Source organism: Lampetra planeri, chromosome 10 (assembly GCF_965212315.1).
Source record: "Lampetra planeri chromosome 10, kcLamPlan1.2.h2, whole genome shotgun sequence".
Taxonomy (NCBI): domain Eukaryota; kingdom Metazoa; phylum Chordata; class Hyperoartia; order Petromyzontiformes; family Petromyzontidae; genus Lampetra; species Lampetra planeri.
Window position 1 is genome coordinate 7058460 of NC_136116.1, and position 18923 is coordinate 7077382.

The 18923-nt window shown below is 41.1% G+C and overlaps 1 protein-coding gene across 1 annotated transcript; it reads left to right on the plus strand.

Annotated features, from left to right (window-relative positions):
* The first annotated feature begins 2117 nt into the window (after positions 1-2117).
* On the plus strand, positions 2118-14901 carry LOC144720943 (pituitary tumor-transforming gene 1 protein-interacting protein-like). Its single transcript, XM_078598134.1, has 7 exons — positions 2118-2320; positions 4213-4262; positions 8410-8518; positions 9683-9794; positions 10467-10529; positions 12859-12905; positions 13365-14901. The coding sequence occupies exons 1-7, from the start codon at positions 2206-2208 to the stop codon at positions 13403-13405; spliced, it is 537 nt and encodes a 178-aa protein (XP_078454260.1). The 5' UTR covers positions 2118-2205; the 3' UTR covers positions 13406-14901.
* Positions 14902-18923: the final 4022 nt, after the last annotated feature.

The window sequence follows — 18923 nt, forward strand, 5'->3', positions numbered from 1 at the left end:
CCGATCTTAAATTAACATGCTAATTGTTACCTGGCAGCCCTTTTATTGGTGGAAACCCACCGCCAATCGCGGTTGCTGCCCATCACTTACATTAACATTAGCTGCCCCACCCATTTTGCTGACATTTGGGCTATGCTCATTTTAAACCTTTATTAAACAGTTTGCCTTTAGAAGCTAACCCCCTTTTCCGGATGACGACGGCTTGTGTTGCGATCGAAACGTCGTAGTTTTTTGTTATTTTCTTTGAACCTATCTACGTGACTTTACCGAAAGACCCAAAGAATATTATTACACTATATCCGCAACATTTATAGGCTCATTTCCACTCCCAAAGGCTGCCAATGCCAAGACTGCTATCCACCAACAGTTATATTACAGCGCATTGTCATTGTACATGCTGTGCTGAATAATTTACTTTCATGTCAGGATGATGTCATTTGTTTTATATATATCAAATGTAGATTTAATGCTTATACATGAAGGACGAACAGACACATTATAAATATACATCCAATTACTTTCAAAGAAGTGGTTTCCCAACTCAAACAAGTTTGGGACAGTGTTTATATTTTCTTCCACAGCCAATGGTGTAAAATTCCACCCTTCTGTGGCAGGTGTATTAAGAACAAAACCTATAGACAGGTCAAATGTTTTCAATGCTGTCGTCATCCTATACCACGGCGAATTTTGTACTAAATTAAAGTTATCCAACAAAATCAAATGGCCACCATAATCTCATAAATTGCATTTCTGTAGCTTGTTAAGTCTGATAAATGTTTGATATCTTTGGAGTTGATCAAGTCTATAAGCTTTACACCTTTATTGTGATCTTTAAGTACTGTACTAATTAGTGCTCAAATTTAGAGAGCCAAACATATAATATTTTTTTTCAACTCAACGTTTCATGGGATGATGTGATATGTGCCAGGTGTGGAGTTGTTGCATACAATGCCATAAACTCAGACACTGCATTTATAAACGATTAAATGTGAAAGGTTAAGTAATCCTTTGGCAGAGATGAACAGCTTATATGCATGCCTTGTGACATATTGTATCATGGTACGTGTCAGGTACAGTATTGACAATTTATCTCACAACCAACCTTCATATGTTCTTCACGTGTTATTGAGTCTTAACGAATTGCAGATATTTGTAAACTGGACTTTATATTTATATCAATATGGCAGCAACCCAATTTCAGTCAGTTGTCTGTTTTGCATAGATCATCGAAATTACAAGGACTATTTCTCAGAAGTAACTTCAGCTTGACTTGCATTCTCCAGGAAGTTTCTGACAAATGTTTCACTGTTGTTAAAAGCTTATGAACCTATTATGAGCCATCATATGTTGAATTCCAGTTTGCAAGACTGTCTAATAACACAATATTTTTTGTCCACAGAGGGTGTTGAATTATTACACATTTTGAAACGGCGTCAAGCGTGATGAAGTCCAGACCAAATAACTCAATCATTCAGATTATGATTCTGTTTAGCCCAGTGGTATTGGGTGGCACATTGGCCCATTTAGAATTCCTTGAAAACTGGCAAAGAAGACGTGGATCTTATCGCATTTGTAATTTGGAGACAAATTATGACTGAACAATACAATAATGGTTGACTGGGGCAGTGTTCTAAATCAAATTATTTCAGCAAACTCAGAACTCCTCTAGACGAGAAACTATGATGAGCAGAACAACTACTTTATATCAAGCAGCAGTCGAATATACTTCAATATTTTTTTTTATTGCATGACTTATTCTTACTGAACCAAATTGAAACCTGAGACGGAAAAGGCCCTCCTTTCTCGGCCATCCCCATGGCATTGACGTGCCCACCACTCGCGATGTTCGAGATGAGCGTTGCAGATTTAATCTTGATTTTTGCATATTGATTTTTGCAGATTGATTTTTGCAGATTGATTTTTGCAAATTGATTTTTGCAAATTAATTTTTGCAGATTGATTTTGCAGATTGATTTTTGCAGATTGATTGTTGCAATTTCAGCCTGGAGGCCCCAACAGCTGCACCATCCCAGCACTTGCCACGGGAGGGCGCTCGACGACCACACGAAGGACACCGAGCGCTGTAAGTCGTCTTATTGCGACACATTTATTTTATTATTACTACTACTACTGGCACTACGCACTGTAAGGAAGACGCGTAGACGTAGAGTTTGGGATAGGTGGGCATTGGGTGGCGTCGTGGCGATGGAGGCCCTGTGGACGATCCTGTGTGTGCTGGGCATCGCTGCCCAAACCCTGGCACAAGTGAATTTCCCCTGGGACGACGGCCCAGGGTCCGGCGAGGATCGAGGAGGATTCGGTGAGGAGTTTGCCCCCCTTTGTGCACAACTCTCTGCTGATGTGGCAAGACATTACGACGGCCACACGCGTTCGCAGACGCGTTTTTCATCTTCTGCGGGCATTGTTTTTGCCTTCTCGCAATGTAGGGCCCTTCCCTTAACATTTTATTATTCGAATAATTTAGCCCGTCGTGGATAGGGGTGATGGGAGATGGGGTCAGTGTTGTGTTGTAGATGTGCCCTTTAATACGTGGTCGTGTTGAGCGTTGCAATGATGATGCATTATTACGGGACTGTAATCGTACAGCTTTGTGGATGCCCTTAATAACGCGTCCGAGAAGATGCCCTCGGAGGTGGGAGATGGAGCGATGAAATAAGCTCGTTCTCGGTGTATTCTGACAAATCTCAGGATCGTGAGAATTGGTGGAGGCCTTCATCCATTTGTGGACGATGGTGATGATGAGGCACTCCACTGTATAATCTACATCGACGTGGGTAGCGATGGATCACGGGTTCTGATTCCGCTTTAAAGCCACAGAGTTGAAATGTAAAGATAACAAGGACAGCAGCAGTCGTTCATCGGTGTCCCATCGGTGTCCCTTAACCCCCCAACTTTTACCGCAATATTCACCCGTCCCTACTAACCAGTGTGGTGAAGTATAGTCAAGACAACCCGCTCGCCTCGACCGATACGGCGTGAACAGCGCAGGCCTTAGGCCAGAAATGGGATTGACAAAAGGGCTGAAATGTGTTATTGTTTTGCACTACTGTATATAGTGGCTTCCTCGAGTCAAATTAATATAAATATCATCAACAACAACTAGTTGTGTTGAAACCAAGCGCAGCACTTTGAGATTGGCCTGATGGAAATAAAATGGCATTGCATCTAAACAATGAACGTACAATGCCCCACTCCTATCGCCTCATTTGGGATATAATATTTTAGCTAATGGATCCCTCTATTCTACACGACTACGCGTGCTAATGTGGACTCGAATTATATTAAAGATATAGGAATGATACGTTATGTATTCTGATACCACGAGTTTGATTGTAATTGGTGGTTAGTGTTTCATTCCTGTCAAACCATTATCAGTTGCGTATATTATTACAGTCCAATTCAGACCTTATCGGTCACCCCGTGCCCTTAGACATTGCAACGTTCATCCTACAAAGTCATATCACAAGGGAGAAACACAAACAAATAGACAAAAATCGATTTTTTTTTTGTATTGAAACGGCAGTACACCGTATGGACCTGAAAACTAAAGTTTCCTGTACAAAAATACGGGTAAACCACATGGGTGAACAAGTATGGGATTTAAGTTCATTAGCCCCATTTGTAATTGGATCACAAAACCTACGGATAACCTTGTCCCTAAACAAATCCTTAAACCCTAAAACTGAGTCCTGGCTCCATGAACTCAGGAAGCATTTCCATATCACGGTCATAAATCCGGTCATAAATCCAGTCATACGGCAAACAAATGTAAGCACATTTTCGATTTGCATATAATACAGCAGTATACAATACGGGTTTGCATCTGTAAAAATACAGGTTCATCTAGATTCATTAGAGTGAGATGTAAAAAAACACACGACATGGAACTAGGCCATTCTAAAGTAATTAGGTTATAAGAACTACTCAGGTGAATAACAGTATTCTATTCTGGTGTTTATCTATGCTCAGGAGCTAAATGCGAGATCTGCTTGCCTCGCGAGGTCATCAGGAGACTGGTGTATTCTACTGTAGAGTAAAAACGCCTAATTGGTGCTCATGAAAGATGTTATTTTCAGGTTATATGGCTTTAGTTTAATTATATGACCATAGAACTAACCGTATGTAGCAGATACTAATGTACTAGTTTTTAAAAAAAATAAATCATGCCCTTTGTGACGTTCTGTCGTGCAGGATGTGATGTGCACAATGGAAGTTGTGAGATGTGCGTAAGGGATCTGAAGGTAAGCCATTCATTTTCACCCCATTTTCAAATGTGCTGCACGCATCATGTTAAGTGGCAAAGACATTAAAAGGTTGTCATTCAGAACTTTTACACCTTGCAGTGCACCAGCCTGTGTGAGGACAACCCTCGACATTATGTCACAGAATACAACAGATTTCACATTAATAAGCCTTTTATTCAACACTCATTGTACAACGTTTGTCTTCCCTGAAAAAAAGTGTTCATCGCATCTCATTCAATACTGGCTTTTTAACAACTCTTGTGTAGAATGTTGCCATATAAGTGAAAACCCCAATTTTAACGGCCATTGGTGACTTTACCGAGATCGTCAAACTCATTTCACGTGAGAACTCGGTTTAATCACAGGTAAATGAAACCCAGATTCAAACCCAGCATTTCACCAGAGCCGGCGAACCGGTCTAACCCATGAGTCACCCGGCAACCTCCTAAGTAATATTAATGTTAAAGTGAAATGTCATTTGAGTGCCACCCAGGATGCATGTGATTAACAAACACATCAAAATGCTGGGTATAAGAAGAGGTTTTCCCCCAACAAAACAAGTGTTAAGATGTTAAAACACCAAACTGAAACCTTTTGCAAGGAATCATGTCTGCATTAACCACAGATACTTGTGGTGAAAATACAAACAGAAAACATGCTCTGACAGTATATGCATTGTCTTTGAAACTGATTGGTCCACATCAGAGACAGCTTTCTTTAGAGCCTAGTCTCAAACAGTGTTAACCAGAGGACGCCAAAAGGCAAACAGCACAAAGACAATAAACAATCAAGACAATGAGCTCGGGGTGAGCAGCTACATCATGGGACCTCCTTTGCCAGTGTCAAAATATAAGAATAGGTTTTCCCCTTTTTTCTGGAAACACCAAAATGGGAAAACCTATTCTTATATGTAGCTGTTCACCTATTTTGACACTGGCACAGGAGGTCCCATGATGAAAATGGTGGGTGCTTGTAATCTTTAGATACAACATTTTCTCTTCATAATAAATAATTATTTTCATTCCTTTGTCAATCCACTTCTGAATGAAGGTCTCCCAATGGCTGCTGAGTCATGGGAGGTTGTTAAACTCTTATTTTACCATGCTGGGCAGGCAGTACAGGTTGGTGAAAGAGGGACCCAGGTCCAGTAAAAATATTGGTCGTCACTTATGTTAGCTGTGACTATTAAACTCTTGATTCATAACGCAGTGCACAAACCAGTGCACCGCCTCTACCCCCCCCCCCCCCCATATTTTCTTTTAATCCCTTAAATGTTAGAATAATTGAGTCTCAGGAAGTCCTTGCAAAATGTCCTACTTATTTTTGAAGCACTTGGAGTGCGAAATTTTATAAGCATGGGTGCGTTTAAGGCACAAGGCAAACGCTTGCTTGTAAGTATCTTTACGTATTTTTTTTAGATAAAATATTCTCTACTTGGAAGCAAATCTTAAGTGTGAAATGATAACCAACTTCATACGTTGGATTTGCAGAGTGAGTGGATAACTGTAGGGACATCCTAAATATAATGAAAGGCCATTAGATTGGATATGCCTGATACATTAAGCTGTCAACTGTATTAGGGAAAATATCATATTGAACGGACATGTTACAGTTTAAGTTGCTGACGAATAGAATTTTAGGAGTCGGACTCGCTGCACAGCCACTGATAATTAGGTCGTTTGAGAGTCCTGAGCTATGCTGAAATAATACATTTGTTTCATTTTCATAATGTAGCAATATTGCTAGTTGCCGATGACAAGATCACCTGGAATTTCCCCTATCCCATTAGATAAAGGAAGGTAATCAGAGTTCAGTGTGGATAACGCATTGTATGGATAACAATGCATTAAACAGATGTCAGAGGCTATGAGGTCAGGTTGTGGGAAGCAGAGGGCAATGCATAAAAAATCTATCGTATTGTGCTTCTCCGCCTCTTCATCTGTGTACCCCACCTGCACCAAGGAATGTAGGCCTGAAGGCCCAAGTGAACGCCCGACCAGGAATTGTACTCGCAAGGCTCCAATTATGAGCCAAGCATGCTGACCACCATGCCATGTTGGCAGGATAGTGAATGATGGTATATTGCTACAAAAGTGAGAGGGGTCCACCCGTTAGCATTATTATTATATATCTCAAGGCTGTTGTTGGCGGTGCAGCCTGGCAAAACTAATGTATTTATGATTGAATGTTTTCTGTTTGGGCCCTCTAATAGTCTCTGACCATGGGTCTGTATACGCCAAGGGTCGGCAACCAAAATAACAAGAGACATTTTTTCAAATTAGGTCAAATTCAATATTTGAAGACACACGATACACGTGAATAACGCCACAAAGCAGTTCTTCAGAGCCACATGCAGCTCCAGAGCCGCAGGTTGCTGACCCCTGGTGTAGTAGGCTGTCATGTGTCCTTCAAACTTTCATTGAAAAATGACATGCATGCCTCCGTTCTCTTGGAAGGTTGGATATGTTTTCGAATTAGTAATATTGAAGGATACTCTCTGGACTCCTTTTGGGTTGTGTTGATGTTGGTATGTTTAATAACAAAATACATTTTAAAATTGTTCTATAGAAATAAAATATATATACAGAACTGCAATTTCGATTTAAAGCTTTCGTGACTGCAGGGATTCATCTTCTTGGTTTTTTCGGTAAAGTCACGTAGAAGGGAAGTAATAAAATAATAAAAATAAAAAATAATAAAATCATTCTCACGACGTTTCGACCACAACACAAGCAGCCGTCCTCAGGTGAAGACCAGGTCTGTCGAGGCGACAGCGTCTAAAAAAAAAAGGACGGCTGCTTGTGTTGTGGCCGAAACGTCGTGAGAATTATTTTATTATGTTTTATTTGTATTATTTTATTACTTCCCTTCTACGTGACTTTACCGAAAGAACCAAGAAGAAGAACTGCAATTGGCTGTGATGTACACGCACAAATGGAAAACCTTACCACTTTCATAAACATAATAAACATAACAAAATGTTTATGTATATTCATATATTTTATTTCAATAGTTATATTGGCATCTTATGAGATGGAGTGTCCATTCTGATCACGCATAGAGCAGTGAGTCAACCTCTGTCTAAGTGACACACAATGCAAATTAACAGTTGTCACAGCTTAAATATATCCACTTTAACTGGATGTTTTTTCATGTGATGCTTTTTTGTTGGATTTAAAACACTAATATGAACCGTTGTCATTTTATTGAAATATGTAATGTTTATTTTTTGCATGGAATTCTGGGTCATGGATGGATGTATTAAATTTTGTCCTCTAAATCTGGCCCAACCCACGATGAAAATCAGTCCAAAAATGGTGACATCAGCTGGCCAAATCCCTGCTGTTTGTTTGCTGTAGTGTCCTCTAATATCCAGTTTCAGGGTTTATTAATGCAGAACCAACCAGGTTTGTGAGCTAAAGCAAGATATACAAATCAGGTGTGTTGATTAAATCATGCTACTACTTCCAGGTGAGCAATAGGTATTTTTCTGATTTTATATTGCAGTGAAAAGCTGGTGTTTGAATTGGGGAGAATCTTTGATGTCAATTCAACTGCTGGATAAGTGTTTCATTTATGCCACAGGTGCTCAACATTCCGGTCAAATTGGGACATTAATAATCATTAATTTTTTCACTAAATATTTTACAGGTGGCTGGTAGACTGGAAAAGCATTTGACTAGCAGCCACAGCCATAGTGAAATACTGGACGTGGTGTGCAAATATATTCCGGGTTATTGAACCTGACAAACCCAACGAAAACTATAAAAACTAAACAATGTTTTATGTTACTAGGTAAGGCCCACAGAGCTATATAGATCTTTTTCAGAAGCAACCTGGCCACAAATTATAGCTCAACAAAGTGGCTTATCGTGTTGAAATTTAAGGCGGCCAAATAGCCTAAACATATGTTTTTAAATGTGGAGGAAAAAACGGAGGACCCGGAGAAAAATCCACACGACCACGGGGAGAACATGCAAACTCCAAATCTACAAGTGTCAGGGTCAGGATAAAACCCGCGACCTCCTGTATACCAGGCAAGCTAGTTAACATCTTGCCACCATAGCCCTGTGTTTACCTGCGTGTTGTTTTCTGCACAACAATGGTTTCTCACTGTGTGGGTGGTGCGGTGTGTCTCTTTCAGTGCCTATGGTGCAACAACACCTCACTGTGCCTTGATTATCCGAGAGGCCGCATTCTGCCACACGGGCTGAACTGCTCACTGTCCGATGTTCACTGGGGCATCTGCTGGAGTGGGTGCCGCACCTCCCCGCCCCCCGGGGGCATGCTTCGAACTGAATGCAGAACATTCCTGCATGCACACTCACGCAGCCACGCTACTCACAATCGTTGTAACTTGGTGTATTTTTACTTTCGATAAAAGGAAATAAACATGGTCCACTTGCGGAAAACTAAAACATGTCGTATAATGAAATGTTATTGTTACGGTCAACTGAAAACACTCCATTTGTCCCCCTCGTGTAAGATGGATTCTTGATTGACACAACTGTTTCCATTTCTCAGCTCGTAAATTTGAATAATTTTTACATTTCCATACACCATAATATTAGGATTATGAAAATGTTTGGTTAACTAGATCACAGTCATAGATAATCTTAAATGCTACATAGGTACCAGGTTACTTTCGGTCAGAACGAGCATTTACGAGGCTCTTTACAACAAAAAGGGATGTGCCTGGCATATACAAATATTATCCTCCTGCTTGCTCACCCATGAAAGGCACCGAGTCTCATGATTCTTATTCAGGAGTATCCTGCCAAGTTTTTGCAGTATAAGGAAAATGTATTGCTATGTCTATTCAAATTCAGTATTTTGCAAGCAATTGTTCAAATGTGGCAAATTTAGACAATTGCACCAGCACACAATTACCTACTCTTGTGAATGACATCACAGGACCTTTTAACACCCACTGTGAAGCAGACCTTGCATATGTTTACGGTCAATCACCTGCAGTATTAATCAGGGTGGCCGATTCGACCCATACATATCTGCAACAAGCTGGGAATGGGCTACTACTAGGCCATGTCATAGACTTGTTTTGAAAAAAAGACTTCACTAGTATTTACCCAGAATATATTATATAAACCGTGAAGAATAAATGTATTTAGATACCATATAAATCTCTGTTATATTTTAATACAACTTATTTATAGACCATATTTCAGCAATTTTTTTCAGGTTTCATACCTTTGCCAATTAGTACAATGAAGCGTTGTTCATTAAAGAAATTGAAAGAATACAAGGAGAGGTCAACATGAGATTTATCTTAACACGTGTGTGCATCTTAATGAAGCCAAACAGGAGCTCTGAGAGAATGATGGAGATGATTTTGGCTATGCATCTGTTGGGCAAATGAGGCTGAAAGTGTGTGTATTTCCATGCCCATGTGCTTGCAGTAAATTTAGAGGTTCTGCTCATCGCTGCAGCGGTCGTGGCTGGCGTGCTGATAATCACCATCGTCGTCTGCTGCTGCTGGTGCTGCTGTCGCTGCTGCAAGCAGCCTCAAAGGTAAGAATCTAAATAGAGCTAGAGCCAGTTATGCTTTATGGATGGCCAATGTACTTTTCTATGACGACAAAATCCATTTCTCTATACATATTTAATTTAGTTGAATGCATGTTTTTTTGTCTAATTTCTGAAATGACAAATGAATGCCATCTAGTCAAATGCTTTTGAATATCTGCCCATATATCTTTTGTAATTCTGTAGACGCTTTACAACAATACTTTGGCAAAATGCTAAAAATGTGGTGTGCTCTGCACTGTTCGTATTTCTTATTGAGTGATTAAACCTTTTGAGATCAAAACAATGTAGACGAGTGTTCATATTGAACTAAATCTAATAAAGTATTGCAATGTAATTTAAATGTATAAACAGGGAAATGGCTCCTTGAATAAGCTTTATTAGCAGTGACATATTAGCTTGCACGATTGCACATATGGCTCCTTCCTAATGATTTTATAAAACCAATTTTCAAAGCCCTTAAGTTTTAATGCATTGCAACAATATTTTCAATATATATGTTCTTGATTCAAGGGCGGGTGATATGATTTAATTAAATGGCCAGTTTCATTCGTAGAATATTGTGATAATCTCAGAATTCACAGAAAATTCAGGACCCGCACACTGAACTGTATTGGACATTGCAGGCCAGGTTGAATGACGTGAGTTTGTGATTAGTTCTAGGGATGAAGAGCAGTGGTCTCGGGAGCAGGAGGTGAAAAAGCGGCAGGCCCAGAAGAGGTTTGTGTCTTTCTGCCGAACTCAACACATTATATGCGGTGTTGGGCAGTACACCAATGCATATCCGACTGTCGCGTAGCCGTCAATTAACCGGCCACACCCAGTCCAGTATTTGTGCATGGTATAAGTGCCACATTCTTTAGATGATCACTTATCTGACACTTGAACATATTTAACCATACCGGAGTCCACAGTGAGTCGGACATGCGACATATACTGTATTTCGTAAAACAGTGTGTATATGTATATACTGAAAAGTGTCATCAGTTTTCTGACTTTAGCTACTAACAAAAATAAATATGTTATTGTCTGTATCCCTCTATATCAGGGGTCTGCAACCTTTAAGACATAAAGAGCCACTTGGACCCGTTTCCGAAGGAAAAAATAAACTGGGAGCCGCAAAACCATTGCAACTATTAAAACAAATATAACACTGCATATATTGTTTCTTACCTTATTGCTATATACAGGATCGTGCAGTCAGCTGTCAATCTGAATAAAAAAAGGACTTTTTCACTTAACAATGTAAAATATATTTTTGCAAATTAATAGCTAAATTACCTGGTTAATGGGATTTTTGCTCCTGAACCTCAGTGCACAGTGTCTGCACATCAGGGCTGTAAGACGTCACCTTCATTTTCACACAGGCTTGCAAGCTGTCATCTGTGAGGCGTGATCGATGTTTGTTTTTAATATAGTTCATGTTGGAGAAGACCTGCTCACATACATATGTGGAGCCGAAGATCGACAGGACTCCAAATGCATACTTTTTCATGTTTATATAAGTGTTGGGGATGGCATTCCATGTTTCGAATACAAGTTTGTCCTGTTTGGGAAGGTTTTCAATATCACTCCATTTATGATTCTGAGCCAGAATGGCCTTCTGACGGGCAACATCCTCAAGAGTAGCGGTCAAGCATTTGAACTTGGACACCCATATATCTTTGTCGGCTATATCGGCCAGTTCCATCTCAAGATCAGGTTGACTTACACCTGCAAATGCAGTCATATTCAATAGGGATGGATCGATCGCCAGGGGAGTGACAGGGAAGGATAATGTCGTTTTTTCCTCTCTGAACTCACAGAATCGTTTCCCAAACGAACTTTGCATTGTGGTGATTGCAGACTTGAAATATTCCAAATTTATCGTATCATGACTTTGTTTGAACTCTCTCAAAGAGGGAAAGTGAGACAGTGTACCTCTCTGTAAATCTTTGACAAACACTGTCAACTTGCGCTCGAATGCCAAAACCTCCTCCAGCATGTGCAGGGCTGTGCCTCCTTTCCCCTGAAGGGTTGTATTTAGCGTGTTTAGATGTGCTGTCATGTCTACCATAAAATGTAATTTTTCCAGCCACTCTGGCTGTTCCAGCTCAGCAAAGGTGAGCTCTTTGCTGCCCAGGAAGGTTTTTACTTCTTCCAAACATGTAACAAAGCAACGGCAACGTTATTGCCTGTCACCGGGCGGGCAGTGTGGAGCTGAGCGGCGACCTGTCAGCAGCGGCAACGCCAGAGCAGGTGTCACAGTGCGCCTCCTCCCCTCGCTAGCATCCGCCCCGGAGCCGCGGTCAAGGTTCAAAAGAGCCGCATGCGGCTCCGGAGCCGCAGGTTGCCGACCCCTGCTCTATATCATGCTACCAGTTTGAATTGCTATAATATGAATGGATAGAAATTTTCAGTCAGAGCTTTCCACAGTGTTATGGATGTAACGTCCAATTCGTGACGCTAATTTGGGTAAGAAAAATAATGTATGCAAAATTTTATGTTATATAATCAACAAACCATTTTCATATTTTAACTCTGTACATGTACAACCCTTTGGTCTATCTGCCCTTTGATGACTCCCCATGCCATGGGGAGAATTTTACGATACTTCAACACATTTGTCGGTGAAGGCTCGAAGCATATACGTATGTGTATACTTCTAAATGTTGTACAACAATGGATTTGTTACTTTGCACTTTTCTGACCACGTAATGTAGTCCCGATGTCACCTATGACAAACTGGCGTAGATGGTGGTCACCCATCCAAGCACAACCCTGCTTAGCTTCTGAGATCTAACAAGATCAGACAGATTCTAGGTGCTTGTATACTTATGTATGTACGTATGTTGAACTTTTTTCGCACCGTACATGGGCAACCATGCTAATTGGAGGTGTGGGGGAAGGACAACAATCTAAACACAAAAAACATTTTTATAATAACCAGGTTTTAGTGTCGTCATAAAAGGGACTTCACATCCGTAATACGGTCGAATGCCCTGGTACCTTATCCACTGTTCACGTTTGCCTTCAAGTCTAACTGCGTACGTATGTTTCCACTCAACAGGAAGGCCGAGCGAAGGGCTAAGCAGGATCAAATCCGCAAGAAATATGGTAAGTTGTTTTCAACGAGTCTGCACATTACATCATAGAGTAGGTACACTGCAGCTCTGTGTGTGCTGTTTACTGGAGGAAAACGCCTGATGATTAACACAGCTCGTTGCTTAGCAAAGCTCCACTGAGAGTCGTAAATGACACCAAAGTGCACTTTATTCAAAACATATCATAGCCACATTGGATTATTGGTTATAGAATTAATTATTAATTCCTGCAGCAGTATTAAACTATAAAAATATATATTTTAAATGTAGTTCATGTTAACCAATGTGTGCGAAATGGACGAATATTCCACACAGGCTGATTTACTGATTACTTTTTATTATTTTCAGTTTTTTATGCAGTTTGACAAACCCCATACATTCGGTCTCTTTCAAAGGTAGCTGTTATTGGATGCACTTGAGTAAAATCAGTGAACGCTGTACCACCAGTGAGTTTGTGTGTGTTCTGATTCAGGTTTGCTAAAGGATGAGGAGGCTCACTCGCTGTTGATCTAAGAGCCGGGGGCACCTACCCTTAAGGAGCGGTGTTCTCTGCAAGGTCAACCCTTCACCTAAACAGCACACGGGGATTTCTGTTTGCACGTTGGAATACGCTGCTATCGGTGGGAGAGAGCGAGGGAGAGCAGAGTAGGAGGAGGAGGGTGAATTAATGACCATCCTGGGAGATCAACACATCAGCACCACTAGCTCATCTGTACATTTACTTCATCTGCCCCCCTGCCCCCGCACATCCCTCGCCACATCCTCAACCTATTTGTGATCTGACACGCGGGGAAATTGGTTTAAAGAGAGCCAGTGGCGAGGCATTAGTCTCATTTGTAGAGCCCCTTTTGTGTTTTATTAATCGCGACCTCCAGGTGCTTGGAATCGAAGCAACTGAAGAATTAACGTAAATTAACGCGCTCGTGTCATGGAATCAATAATCTCGACCTGACATGATTGTAAAACAACAGCCGCTGTGGGCCTGTGTTTCTCAACTCAGTCCTAATTCCCCCCCCCTACTAGGGTCTGACTTTTCTTGATTGACCAGTTTTTATATTTATATTCAAATTAAGCCAGTGCACAGTGCATCCATGATACGTAAAGATTCTGATTCTGAATGGTTGGTGATCCTGGAAAGCTGGAGTTGAGAAACATTGGTGTAGATGGCAGTAAGGTCACGTCTCACCACTGATGAGTGATAAGCAGTGAGTGCAACCCAGTTTCCGCCCTTCCTGCCTATCCATCCTGTCTGTCCAACCACGTCCACTGTCACTATCCGTCGTACTCGCCCACAACATCCACCTGCCTGATTTGTCCACCGTGTGTAGCCCCAATGTCCACCCTCGCTACCTCTCCACCTTGCCCATTGAACCACGTCCACTTTTAAAATCCATCCTATTCATCCACTGTGTCTATCCTGTGTGGCCCCCCATTTATCCCCCCCCCCTGCCCATTCACCTCTGTTTTCCACCCTTTCTGTTCACATTCATTACACTTGCTACGAGGATGGTGGTCTAATTGTCACAGGGCACAGCCACATTTGATTAAAGATAGAAAATAATAAAATTCACGGATGATTTTTATTTAATCTTCAAAAAATGTGGCCGTTATATCGTGCACAAATACTGTATGCATCTGAGATTATATTCCCATTGCTATTATGTGTGCTACACACTGGACATTGTTTATTGTGCCGTTATTTGTTTTTCTTCACCGATAAAACACTTTTTTTTTCTCGTGTGTTTTAAAGCTAAATGTGAAAAGTTACGTAAATTTTTTTGTGTTCATAAAAATACACTTTAGTAATCAAATGGAATGCGTTTGTGAATTGACAACAGCTGTCTATATTGAATCTTACATTCCAGGTGTTCTTCACGATTTTCTTAGGTCTCTTTGTATATCTCATGTGTATATGTGGCTACTGAAATGGTTTTGTTTAAGCTGTGCACCGGGAATTAACAAATGGTGTTGGGTTCAAATTAGCCTGAAAATAAATGTCCCTGAATCTCTTTTCCCTGTGGATTATGCACTTTGTTTCATTGTATGATGTTGTGTGGAATGGTAATGAGAATTTATCAATTTAAATTGTGATTACATTAATAGCAGCATTCATGCCTTGAAATGATAATGATGCTTAATGTTATAAACTGACTTTAAAACGTAAATTAATTCACCAGGTGCAGTAGTTTATTTAACACAAATTTTTGGGACTATTGTAAATATGTTCATCTCTTATATCTTAGGAATGCTGTTGTCTTCCCTGAGTTGTAGGCTCTTTCCTGAGAACAGAGACATGTTTATGAATATTTTTTACATGAAAATGCTTGAAAGTTCCGTGGAAAATCGATGCTTAAAAGATTAAAGATTATTCAGAATGCCTAGCACAAGGTGTTCCTGTGGACAGAACAAAGCCATGTGGCACAGTGATCAAACACGGAAATTCTAGTTTGAATGGATTACTTTTTTATAATACAGAATTGGATTAGTGTTTTTGCAAGCTGGATACAGCATTACGTTTTGTTTTGATACCAAATTTAGATTTTTTTCTTGCCATTGTTTTGCTAAGTGTGCACAGTATCATGGCATGAGCGTTTGTGTCAATTTGGAACTCGCAGAGCATTGCATCTAATATAACTACTTCTGAGATCCCTAATGTGACCTTTATACTGTATACACACATCCATATACCCTGCCTTAGACAAATGCTCATCCCATGACAGGAAAACCCTTCTCAGAACCATGAACTCGCTACACATTTGTTGACGTGTGGCTGAATTCAGTCACGAGGGTTCTTAGCAGTGCTGGCACAGTGCTCAGCCACCTCCTTGCTCTATAACTTTATAACCTTACATTTTTTGGTGGTTCGTATGAAGAATATTTGTTAATAGCTTGAGTTTGCCAAGATGCATCTTTAAAGAAAAGATATCTTCAGAAAAATTGGCAGTGGATTGATCGGCAAGGTATTGTGGTTAATTTGTGGAAAAACAGCGTTTTTGTTCATCGGATTCCTCCAGTATAAATATATATTCAGATTCAGAAATGTTGGCAATTTGACGTGATACACGGAGATTTATTAAAGTATTACATCTTTCATTTCAAAACAGTTGATTGAATGTGTGCTTTGTGTAGCTTACCCAAAGTCATGTTCAGCCCCATGTCAATCCACTGCTGGTTAAGGGCATCCTACCACTTTAGGTAATGGTTTTGTTCTACCATACTTCACGCTGGTCCGTGCAGGTTGAAGATGGGGGGGGGGGATCACTTGGTCCGATTCCAATATCACTCGCCACCGATGTTAGTCGTGGATGGGAATAAAAATGAGGTTCGCTGGGTTCATAGCGCAAGATGCTAATCACTGCACCATCGCTTCATGCCACAGCCCTCTGGGAAACATTTGAATAGAAGTTCGCGGATGACGCACGCATTATTATGGCTGCAGTAAACGGTTTCAAGCCAAGTTGTGCGTTTCCACGTGGGGGCATTGCTGAGACATAATTCACATCTTTGAAGCAAGTGAAAGCTTAGTCCCCCCCCGCAGCCCCGCCTCGCGAATCCTATTTTGTTTTACCATTTCAAATTACTACACAATTAATCTGTGCGTCTACTTATTAAACTCTCGTGCGACATTGCCTAAAGAAAGTTTGTTGTTGCCACGGTTTAAAATCACTCGCTCATTGATTTATGTGCCCAATTGTATTCCCATTTGGATAGATTTCTGTCCAGAAATCGGCACGTCGGTGATTGCGCGTTCTGCCGCAGCCGCGTGGTACTGGATCTGCGAGCGTTAGCAATAATACTGGATGCTGAAATGGGCGAAACTGGAATAAAATACGGGAGGCTTTAACCTTGTGGCTGCCAGGTGTGGTCTCAGCGGGGCTTACGGACACATGCTACATGGCAATGAGGCTCGGCTTACATTTACTGCCGTCTGGCCCACCGTTTATAATAATGGGCAGGGTGGGTCTTGAGATGCAGTTGCATTTACATTGTACCTTACTTTGTCAATCCACTGCTACCTTTGTCAATCCACTGCTGGATTAAGGCTTCCCGCACCATCTCTGTCACGCGGGGGTTTGACTTTGTATTTGACAAAACCGCAACGCCACCAGTAAGCATGCCTTATGGGCTTCATTAAATAATGAAATCACTTGTCAATAGTGTTCTTTGGTGTGTTATATGAATAATAATGCGGATACCTCTATCGATCCACTGCTGGATGAAGGCCTCCCCACGCCCTTTTGGTCTTCCGGGTGGTTTGACCTTTGACCATAATTTATCACGCTGGTCAGTGTAGGTTGGTGGAGAAGGAGAGGCCCTGAGCTGGTACATATATCTCTCGCCACTGATGTTATCCGTGGGCAGGAATCGAACTCAGTGCTTCGGATTCAGAGCGCAGTGCGTGAACCGCTGTGATAAAAGATCGTGTCCATTGTGTATGCAATGAAATTACATTTTCGCATTCAATTATTTTGCTCATCCTGAAATGTTACATTTCATTTTCCATTCGCACATGTTGCTTTGTAACAGTGTAACACGACGTGACGGCAAAACGATTGTGACTGCTACTCAATACTAAATTATCTAAGCTAACCCCGGGCCCAGAGTCTAACCCTTCAGAAGCAGAATCTTCATTGAGACTGGAGGAATCCGATGAGCTAAAAAGCTCTTTTTCACAGATGTCCAACCAAAAACATGTCTTCCGTCAGTGCGAACATCAACATTCATCGTGTAAATGTGTCATCTGAAAGATGTAGGCTACTGTGCAGCGGTGGCGCAGTGGTTAGCGCACTGCGCTATGAAGCAGTCGACTTTGAGTTGATATCCGACCACGGCTAGTGGTAATCTGTTATCTGTTTGTATTCGATTAGCCTGTACGTAATTTTACACATTAACAATTTGATTCAGATGCAATGTCTGTGCCTTCATATGGATACTGGCACAATATACCAATATTCTATGCGTGCAACAAAACCCATCTTTGAACGTATATGTCCCCATGTAATCTATTTTCTCTCCCCTTTACCAACACGCACTGAACAGCGTGGTGAAGTATGGTCAAACAACCCGTCTGACAGAGCGTGGGGGAGGACTTCATCCAGCAATGTACTGAAAAGGGCTGGAGATTAGTGTTAATAACGTGGAATCAATACGTACATATTGATCCTGATGTTTAAAAAATATAGCAGTGATCGAAGTTTGATTTTTGCACACATCATTTGGCATTATAGAACACATGTCCCTTATTGATATACATTTTCTATATATATAAAACATCACATCGTTCGGAATAATTTAAGCATTATCAAAATAATGGGAAGTAACATGTCATTCTGTCATGTGTATACATTACGGCCTTCACCCTATGATTTAGGTGCCCTGAAAATTCGCAGCCATCCGGCTTGCCTTGGCTATTTCCAATAGCATGAATTATTTACCTCACGATACGTTAATCGAAGCTCGGTTTTTATACTCATAGGTAACATGCAATGAGTTCGCCTGACCCCTACATCGTGCACCGATTGTTGGATTGTATCATGATTCGCTAAAATTAACCAAATCTCACCCCAACTATTTTCACTGGTCAGTGACAACCAAAATATGGTCAAATAACCCCCACAATCTGAGAGGTGTGGGGAAGCCCTCATACAGCAGTGGTTTGACAAGAGGGCCGTACATGTACAGAGTGTTTGAAAAAGATGGACCAGATTTGAAATCGCTATATCTCTGCAACCACGAACCGCCCATGAATGAAACTCTTACCACTTGAAAGGGCGGGGCATAGAGAGGGCGGGGCATAGAGAGGGCGGGGCATAGAGAGGGCGGGGCATAGAGTTTCAAATGATCACCGCTTGATGCCTCTCCCAGCGCATAAACAGCCCCTAGCCTCAGTCATTCGCAAGACACGCTGCCTCAACGTTGGATAGGTCACACGGGACCCCAAGACTTGGCGCTACACTCTTGGCCCCCAAGATCCCCAGACATCATCACACCCTGCGACTTTTTCTTGTGGGGATACGTCAAAGACCGAGGT